Source organism: Dysidea avara, chromosome 10, assembly GCF_963678975.1.
Source record: "Dysidea avara chromosome 10, odDysAvar1.4, whole genome shotgun sequence".
Lineage (NCBI taxonomy): Eukaryota > Metazoa > Porifera > Demospongiae > Dictyoceratida > Dysideidae > Dysidea > Dysidea avara.
The window spans coordinates 11,709,818-11,720,452 of record NC_089281.1 but is presented as its reverse complement, the minus strand read 5'-3'; the positions used below and the strand labels follow the sequence as shown (position 1 = coordinate 11,720,452).

The window sequence follows — 10,635 nt, the reverse complement described above, 5'->3', positions numbered from 1 at the left end:
TTAAGATTAGCAGATGATTTGCATATTTTGTGGGTACAGACTGTCAGTATGCAATTTGAAGGTTACAACTACAATATAGGTTACTGTAGTGGTCACTTAGGCCCTTGGCTAGACTGCAGGCTATCAGTAGATCAAACTCGTCCGGGATTCTTTCTACATTCATCAGATTAGATATACTTCGATTTTTATATTATTACAAAAGTCAATTTATAAAGTATTGATGTAAGTATCATGCTACAACTGAGTGCAGTGGATAACCAACATGTTATAGAAGCATCTAGTTTTATGTATGTGGTATTAAATGAAAATTGTATTGAATAAATCATGAAGTTGAAGTGTTCCTGGTTGAGGAAGGAGAAATACAACATAGTTTTGTTAGTTTTGAGTTTCTGATTCCCTCCATGTTTTATACAGGCTTTCTCTCCATACACTTCATAACCAATAAAACACTGAATAATTTCTTATTGTTGCATTCAGTGGGCCCATCCTCAATATAGTATGAGTACAGTGTGAAACCTGCTCCAACTATTTCAAGCACTGCTACAGTGTCTTAGAGAGATATCCTAATTTCAGGGGTCAAAGTGCATGTATATACACTAATACAAATCAGTAAATAATTATTAGAGTATATGTCTGTAGGTGCACTAAACCATAATTTTTTAAAGAGGAAAGCAACACATAATATCAGCATGCATGTATGGTGAATGATATAAAATGACATTCCTGAAAACTACCTAATGCAAAGAGTAAACGAGTTTCTTGAAATTTGGCTCAATCTGCTAAAAATATTTCAAAGTGTTTTCATTCAAATGTCTGACTCATTTACAACTAACAAAATTCTCATCTGTAGGGAACGCCATAAAAGTGTATAGTCTGATATGATCTTTTCTTGAACTTGTAATGGAGCCAAATGGCACATGTCTGCTCTTGACACCTTGCTAATCAACTGGTTGGCTGATATCTACTTCTCTTAATAAAAAAATCCACTTTTCATTTTAGCTGTTTTCTCAGGGCTCAGCTCAATGTGTATATACGTGCAACTAATAATGTCAGATCACTCAACCATGGCTTTTTCTGGTATGCTTATAATTATTATTAGTCAATCAACCAAATATATACTATATAAGGCTGAAAAACTGTCTGTCTATCTGTACTTTTGCTTTGTGGTGCCACCTATAATTTCACCAAGTTTTGGCTTGCAGAGAATAAGCAAAAGCACATAATTTACTATTTGTAACAACAAAATGATAAGTGCTTAAGTCCATGTCAATGTCAATACATAGCAGCAAGACCACAAGTAAACACTTATGCCGATCAGCTTATCCATGCCTTTCTTAAAGAGAACATGCATTGGTATGTGCACTTGCTTAGTAGAGAAGTCATGTGTTGCTTCATTATATAACCATCCCTATTCAACTGTTTTCTTTATCAGAAACAACATATTTCTGTGTCAGTGGCTTTAGCTATCTACAAGTGGTTATACTGTAGCTATATTAAGAACACCAACAACTGTCTCGACTATCAAGGTCAGTTTACTTTGGGGATATTACCAAAGTGTCTAGATTATACACAGGTGTCCTCGTTAATGGGTTCCATTACATAAGTCTTTGTTCAAACCATGAACAATAATACTTCTGTCTTCTGCTGTACCTATAGAACAAAAACTGTGCTTCTAACTAATAAATATTATATCCTTGGTTTAACATTTTCAAAATAGTGGAAGTTATAACTATACACACACCACACTTAAATTGCGGAATCAAGATAGAGCAGTCACCACACTGAGGGTAAAAAGTGTACAAAAACTGTCATAAAAGAAACTTATCAGAGTTCAAACCAGGGATCTCCACACCTAACAACTACATCCTTAACCACTGCATGCTGTCTTGGCTGATCACCTCACTTAATTTGTTTTATAAAATAAACATATATAATTTTCATAGACCTACCAATAGAAGTACTAGATTGTTCTAGAACATTCTAAGTATGTTCTATTAGAAGTCCTCAAAAAATGTGCACTCTATAATATGATCTACCAATGAAAGTTCTAGATTGCATTCTGTGTATGTTTTAATCTGCACTCTATTACAGTAATATTGCCAAACATTGGAACTAAAGCATGCATGTATTTATAAGTCTGTGTCTGTATAGATAAGAAGAAATATGAGTAAAAACAAATCCCAGTCAACCATAGGCTGATTTTGGGGCCTTATAAAGTACAGAAAGAAGTGAAATCCACACAAAAACAGCCAAGCTGTGAAAAGATGGTGCAGCCTTGAAAAATCTGGGTGAAAAAAGTTGTGAAATCAAAGGTGGTGGCCAAAAAAATGGCTGCAAAGGCTAATAAATTTTAACAATGACACAACAGTCATTATTAAAATTTATTAGCATTAACATCATTACAGCCATTGCTTGGCAGCCACCTGTGATTTCACAACCTTTTTCACCCAGGCTGCACTATTTTTCACAGCTTGGCTGTTTTTGTGCGGATAGATATATACGGATCTACTTTACACTCAGATATCATGATACAATTTATTTGAGGTCCTTTAATAATATCAAACAATTTTTATTGCGATATTAAAGGTGCCACTTGTCATAGAGAAACCATTAGATGTTATTGCAGCATGTGTATGGAAATTTACAAATAAAAACACACCATCATTAAAATACAAAATGAACTAAAGTTTGGTTCTTCTAAATCTTGGTACACCACCAGGCTGATCATCGTGTTGTACAAATACGTCTTTATCATATGCATCATCACTCTGTGTGTCTTCATCCTCTGAAATGTTAAAAGATACTTTCCGGCTACTGCTTGACTGACGCTTGACTATGGGTGATTCACTACTAGTTTCAGAAAGAGGTGAAACAGAATGTGGAGGGGAGCTACTAGTGGCTATCCCTGAGTACTCCCCTTGTGAAGGGCTGCCAGTTCGAAAAAATGGCTTACTGGAAGTAGGAAATACGTCGGAGTAACTCCTAGGCAACATTTCTGGTTTGACTCCATGTTGTAATAGAAGTTTCCTTGTGTCTTCTACACTAACGTTCCTCACCATTTGCACACCATCCTGTTCGCTAATGACAGCAAAACGACCGCTAGCAGTAGCCACCAATTTTGGTCCTCCCTGTCCAACATAGCCCCTAGGAGGTGGAGTGCTATAAGATCTTTGTGCTCGTAATGGTGGAACATTGGCAACAGTTCTAGGTGGCGATGACAAGACTTGACGTGGTCTCACTGAGGGACGTCGTACCATTCTTCTGACTGGTCCAACCCACTGACGAATCCACAATACCATGGTACACACCATTAACCATGTACAAATACAGAAGGATGTAATAAATGCCATGGTTATTGGCCATTGATACAATAGATACCTAAAAACCACAAATTACCACTACACACATGGTCACACAACATCTTACACAAATCCTGAGAATGTAGCCTCAATAGTTAGTGAAGCAGAATAGATCTGCACATGATAAGATGTGATGATTAATGAGGCAGATGTTGCAGGCTCTTTCTGTAATAAAGAGAACTGTGAGTCACTCAGTACACAGTATTGGGGGTAATGCGCTACTTTTGTAATGCGTTACGTAATATTAGTAATGAAGTAATATAACGCTACATTTCCAAAGCTAGTAATATCTCTAACGGATAGTTACTTTACATAAGTAATACTTTTTAAAAGTAGTGGCCCAACACTGTCAGTACATATGCATCTACATAATGCATGCATACATACTCACACCCATGCAATACAATACAATACATACATACATACATACATATGCACGCAAGCACATACATACATATGCACGCACGCACGCACATACATATATACATACATAACTATCATAATAGTTCTCATAGAGCACCATTGAAATCATTTGCTTCTCTTCCGTCAATCCCAAAGTCAGTGGAACCAAATATAACAAGGTAGTGGCCATATGCACAACATATGACTTGTATCTGAGCAGTACCTGTCAACAATACAATAAAACTAACACATGGTAACTACGTATGTACCAGTCAATGACTCATGTGTAGTATTATGCTTCAGTACATATTATGCTTCAGTACATAGAGGACCACAACACTTTCCATCAAGGACACACACATTAGTATTCTAGCTAGGGCAGAAACAATCATGACTTTTTAGTATTTGAGTATTCTCTAGAGTTGACAATCGAGTACTCACGGATACTAGCTACTTGTAGTCATACCCATTTGACATGTTTTAAGCAGTTTACGGCTTTTTCAAGTAACAACAACGATACACATGCTTTATTAAAGTACTGGTGTTAGTGTTCCTTACAAGATATTATGCCAATCAAACTCTATAGCCTTCATTGTGTCACTCCCTGATTGCAAATACATCATGTAAGATGAGTCATATGATCTTAATAACAAGTACTATTTTACTATCTGAGTACCAAAATCCTTAACGAGTACTCAAGTATTTGCAGTATTTCCTAATTAAAGCACAAATTTAAGAAAGTGTATACAGTGAATAAATGAACTACATCAGCAGAAAATTAAATTACAAATCATAAACACTCCTATAGTTCAGACATCACATGCAACAGCACTGGAGTATTTTACCAACGAGTTATTTAGTATGATAACACAGATTGTTCTATATATCTGCTTACCGGTCTGGCTGAAGAAGATACAGCACGTCCCTCTGATGAATAAAATGACAAGTTCACCATGAACATACCTAGTTCCATGTTAATAGGACTTTCTGGTAGCTCCAAGTGTATAGTCACTTCATAAGGTTGACCAGAAACAAGGAGCTGTGTACACACAAACACAAATGCTCACAGAATGCAAGCACTTTAAAAATAAAAAAAAGGACAAAGTCCTAAGTCTAGTGTGCACCAGGTAACTTGTCACTAAAATTTCACAATTAAATGTTATCAAACAGTAGAGGTCTTTAAGTAGGGATTGCATCTAAATTGACAGGCACCACCCAAAATGCCACCCTTAATTATCCTAGAGATTATCTTATGCAATGAAAATTGCCTCAACAGAATAATATTAGTCTATCTAACAGCATTAAAACAAGGAAACACTTACAGGCAATTGTATAGATTTTTTTTAAATCACTGAAACTCAAATTTAGGTCTGCCAGCTTGCCTACCTGACCACAGTCACAAGGCTGAAAGCCAAACAAAGCAGCAGATGGCCACCATTTTACGCCACAATAACAAACTCACCAGTAGCATGTGCCCTTTGGGATTCAAACAAGTGTGTGCCCTCTGCGCCTTGTCTTTCCTATTATCTTTAATCAGCTGGTCATGGTCTTCTTCATGCAACAATACCATAATTACTGAGACATTAATTTTCTGTATCAACACTTTTTTTGAGCAGCACATTTAGATGCCATGAAATTATTTCAAGCTCTTACATGGATATCCAGTAGATACTTTTTAACTTCATGATAGGTTTGAGATTACGCCCATTAATGATCTTGACTAATAACGATGAAATGCAGAGACCACACCTCTTAACAATCTATTAATTCACATGATGACATTGGTCTAGCTATTGAAAATAAGGAATAGTGACCACGCCCCTTGGTAAGCAAGACGCTGGCTTGAGATACCCTAATAGAACAGTCACCCTAATACAACAGTCATGCATGATATTCTAATAGAACAGTCACACATGCATAGCTGTATGCTAACTATAACAAAAAAAACAACTAAAAGTTATTGATTTAAAAATGAAGTAGGGAACCAAGTGATCAAAAGTAATGAATAAGAGATGAATGATGGTATTACAGCATAGCTTGGTGGGGAAAATCCCTACTTTCGCATTAAACAAAATAATATGCCAATGTAGAGATTTTCTCACTGAGCTATGCTGCAATAGCTGGAAGCATCAGTTAGCTAGTCAATTAGTAGAAAATTCAGTTAAATATTTAAATTTAACAGAAATTTGTTGGAAGGTATTGGGGTCACTGTGAAGGCATTTTCGAGTATAGTCAAACTAATACTGCCATGGAAGCTGATATTTGGGTGGACAAGAAATCCCAAACCTTCATCATCCCTACTATACAGTACTACCACACTGTATGATGTAGTGTTGCATTGCTTGGTATCATGTTTGTGTGTCTGTATACTTGTCGTGTGTATGTAAACTACATGTGTATGTGATTATACATTGTACTCTAAAATTCTAATACAAGATATAGCCACATGTTAGAATTCACACACAGTTATATAAAGTTTATGATCATGAAAGTTTTTAAAAATGACTATCTCAAAGAAAAACTGAAAAAAATTTGTGCCCTTGCAAAAGATTCAAGACAGCCTACAAGAATTCAAACAGTCATCACATGCCATGCTACTGTAACTGCTAGGTGAGGTCACTGTAACTCTTCTCTTGCATTAACACAAAACCGTTGCCTTACCGACATGACAGAGGCAAAACATCTTAACGTAGCAGTTGTATATTATAAAAGCCTCATTGAGTAATACCTAGCTGTATGCAGCAGGTTTGGAAACATTCATTAGTACAGTGGTCAGGCTGATCAACCAACTGACCATGGTCAAGACAGGTCACGACTAAAATCACACAAGAAATCAATAGCTACTCTACACACAGTTTCAACAGGACCTATATCCTTATTTATTTCCTTGCCTCAAATAACATAAAAGGTCACAAAAAAACAAAAGAAAGTATACGACATGGTCAAAACTGCCCTCTTAAATGGTCAAGAATTACTTACAGTAGTTTTCAGCTAAACACATACCCTTCTGTCTGACTCAAGTAGAAAATCTGCTCTTGGAAAAGAACACTGCCTGCTTTCTTTCTGGTGAATTGAACATGGTCTAAAAGACAAGATGCCTTAGTATATTTCAAGTAGTGTATAGCAACGAAATTCTTACTCGTAATTGAAGTGTACAGGTCTGATGTGGAGTTTCTCGGGCACCACGATTCTTCGTAGCACAGCATAGATCACCAGCGACAAGCAGATATAACCAAACAGCATTGTTCCCCATAAAACAAAGGTGTTGATTATGTCAAATATCAAATCCATCATTCTGCTTAAAAATCTTAAAAATATAGACACTCCAATCATTCTTGGGCCAGACCGACACAAATTCTGTATATGCACGAAACAATAAGAGGATCATGCGACTGGGGATCTTGTGATCTCCAGGGCCTGGGTTCCCCACCGTACGGTATCGCGGATTGCGCATCCGTAGACATGTGAGCTCAAGTCTATATGTGTTTCTTGATGTGCCAGACTAGGCTCCGCCCACCTTTATTAGTTCATTACATGGCGCCCATCCATACATACAAAAGGGCGGACGCCACCAGATTATTAAAGTCTATACAGTGGAACCTCTCTTAAAGGACTCTCTGAAGTAAGGAAACCGGCCTCTGTACTAAGGACAAAGTATTTTGGTCCCAACAGGTCCAACTCCATACATTTTTACCTCTAAAGAGGGAAACCTCTATTACAACCAAAACTTTCTGGTCCCAAAGTGTCCGTTATAGAGAGGTTCCACTGTATATGGTATCACCATAATCTCTAATTAGTATGTGTGCACATAGACTGAATTTATGTGATCAATCAGTTGTTTTAGTAGCTGAACTTCAGTGAATTCTTGAATTTGATGCTTCCACCATTTTCTTTGTCAGTGCAGGTTCTCAAATAGTAGTTATAGTTTACCGAGGGACCTTAATTATGGGGCCGCAGCTGCAGGAGTACAACATTCACCACTTCTCAATCCTGGTGAGGTTAATAATTAAAGCAAAGGTGCCTAGTTAGCGACAAGAAGACATTAATAACTTTCTGTAGTCTACACAATGAAAAGTATGTTTTAGCAAGGATTCATGATGTAGCTATTTCTAGGGAAATTGTTATTGTTATTATTGTTATTAGTGCTTTACAGTGACCAGCACTGAAGGTCTGACAGCAACATGTGCTGCAGCCTTAGGATTACCTAACCTAATTGCAAGGACTTAGACTTAGTGGCTTATAGCTGAAAAGGTGTAACAGAAAAGGGGCCAAAGTAAGGGAAAAAATCCCTCCAACCCCAGGATTCGAACTGCAGGTCACCCAATGTCTAGTCAGGGTCACACTCAATCTCCTCCAGGAGGGATGGATTTTCTTCCTTAAATACATATAATGTGCATGCTAGAACTCTTGGTTTTAGGTTCATGTTCAGTAATTACCGCTCTATAATTGCTGCATGCACATGACGCCTGTCACAAATACATTTATAGCTATACATGCAGAATTTTAGGTGTATATGTCAACTTATTATAAGGTCATGTGTAAATGAGTCAAAATGACATCCAGTCATACAAACACACATGAGCATCCATCAACACTTACTGTATACCATTATGAACAGTGCTTAAACAGCTAATGTGAATGGACTTGAACATCATAGTTTGGCAAGATAAGTCATACATGGATTTCTAGCTAGCTAGCTAGCTATATAGGCATGGCAGTTGTAGGAATTTCTGAATGGGGATTCCAGGTGTAACTACTGCACTTTTTGCACCCCCAAAGTTTCAATTTGTACTATATGTGCAAATACTTAAAATTTAACAAACTCATTTATAAGGCACATAATAACTAGCAGTGGTAGCTCTCTATAATTCAGAAGATAGATGATACACCTTATAAGGATATTTACTTTTAGGCTCAAGTCACATACACAACTATCATCATGATGAACTGAGCTAAATCAGTATTATAGTGCTCATATTTAGCTGAAATAATTTTATTTGCAAGGAAAAGAATCCTTATCATAGCATAGCAAGATAGTTTTAGATAGGGAGGCTCTAGATTCTCGGTTTGGTAGCTTGGGGCACAGTGTTGAATAGCAAAAATAAAAACAGGTCAATACCTGTTAAGAATAGTTCCCCTCCACCAAATATACATTGTATTACTGATAAAGCACATAGGAATCCTTATTTACAACTTCATAGTTTGCTACACTGCTTTTTTGAATACTGTGACTGTTATTAGAGTAATTGACTGCTCTATTAGAGTATATTGATTTGCAATCATAAAATCGTAAGGGGGGGGGGGGCTGGGGCTGGAGCCCCCCCTTGCCCCGCAGGTTGCTATGCTTATTCATGCAACCACCTCATTTAACAATATCATGTTGATTATATACCATACATTAATACAATAAGCTGCAGTGCTTGAGCAGTATTACACAAAGTGCATGGAATGGCCTATGACAACAACTGTAATATTATTACTAGTAGATAGTTTAAATACAAGCAATAATAAATTTATATATATGGTTGGTGCTTCAGTGGTTACAACAGCAAATACAAGTCCATTGAGTGTACAAATAATTATGCATGTACACAATTAAAAAGCATTTGGTGTCACTTGATTCTTTTGGAACAGTTCCTTACAAAGCCGTGACATTTTGTCGGTGCACATGAAATTTATTGTAATTACACATTGCTGCAATAATAGAAAGACTGCACCCATGATTGATGTAATAGCTGAGTAGTCACTGCCAGATATGCTATCAGTTATCCAGATGAATTGAGACAGGCCGATAGTTGACCCCATGGTAATAGCAACTATTGAGAGCTTGTGTTTGTGTCGCCTTGAAATGCTCTTTTTGATTTTATAGAAATAAAAAAGGTAAATAGCAAACATTGAAATTTGAGCAAATTTGTTGATGATGGTATTGATGGTCAAGATAAAGAACGTTGCATAAGAGCTCTCATTGAAGAAGATACAGTGCCCATCTGACTGTAGAGTGTATCTACCAGTACCGCTCAACAGATCATAGCTTATGATAATAGCAAGAAAGAGTGTCATTTGGCTAACTACATAGGTGATATATCTTCTTAAGAGATGTTTAGATCGCCCCGTTGACACTTCTGAAGCCCGATTGTAACTGCGATAAAGGACATAAGCAAGATGGGTTAGTACACAGGTGGAAAAACCTTCTACACTGATATCTATGCTCATGTAGGCGGTGGTAGTTACTTGGCATATTACCCATGAGCTGACTGCTATAGCGTGGTGCACTATCAACATGACGACAATTATAGCACACTCTATGACTACTGAAAAGCTAAGCAGTATTACCAACTTCCCAAATGTATTGTGCAACTCTTTAAATACTAAATGAATGACAGTATTGTACCCACTAACAATGCTTATCAGTGTGGCTAACACCAATGAACCTATAAATTGGCCATTGTTACCGTGATCAGAAGTAGTCGAAAGTGTAAAACAAGGTAGCTCCTTTTCTAGTTTAGCAATCACCACAGAGGTGTAGCCATCTGTTGGGGTAGTAATGATGAGACTATCGGTAGTGTAGGCAATGTCCAGTTTCTCCCCAGTGTCGGTCTTCATGATGGTACAGTTATCAACCAGGCAGTACTGAAGCGCAGCAGCTTGTAATATATCAGGTATATCATCACCACTAGCTGGTAGTTGTTGATCAAAACAGTGAAGCAGTGTTACCTTACTGACTGTAGTAAGGATAACAATGAAGAGCAGAATAAAACAAGCCATCAACTTTTCTTACTCTCTATCCAACAGTGATATTACAAATATCAGTGATTGAGAAGTATGCATTTACAGGCAAACACAAGACAGAACTTACAAACAAATTGTGTTATTC

The 10,635-nt window shown here is 37.0% G+C and overlaps 1 protein-coding gene across 1 annotated transcript; it reads right to left on the bottom strand.

Annotated features, from left to right (window-relative positions):
- Window positions 1–2,593: 2,593 nt before the first annotated feature.
- On the bottom strand, window positions 2,594–7,135 carry LOC136236228 (seipin-like). Its single transcript, XM_066026355.1, has 6 exons — window positions 6,901–7,135; window positions 6,765–6,843; window positions 4,657–4,800; window positions 3,850–3,984; window positions 3,427–3,524; window positions 2,594–3,378 (listed from the first exon to the last, which is right to left on the bottom strand). Exons 1-6 carry the CDS (start codon window positions 7,092–7,094, stop codon window positions 2,682–2,684), a joined length of 1,347 nt encoding a protein of 448 aa, XP_065882427.1. The 5' UTR covers window positions 7,095–7,135; the 3' UTR covers window positions 2,594–2,681.
- Between the last annotated feature and the right edge of the window lie 3,500 nt (window positions 7,136–10,635).

Bases quoted from the DNA above. Each gene is read 5' to 3' on its own strand.
- LOC136236228 (XM_066026355.1), bottom strand. From the start codon at position 7,094: ATGATTGGAGTGTCTATATTTTTAAGATTTTTAAGCAGAATGATGGAT. The intron at 6,844-6,900 runs GTAAGAATTTCG...CTTGTCTTTTAG, and splicing joins CCTGTACACTTCAATTACGA to ACCATGTTCAATTCACCAGA. The intron at 3,379-3,426 runs GTAAGATGTTGT...TGTGGTTTTTAG, and splicing joins GCTACATTCTCAGGATTTGT to GTATCTATTGTATCAATGGC.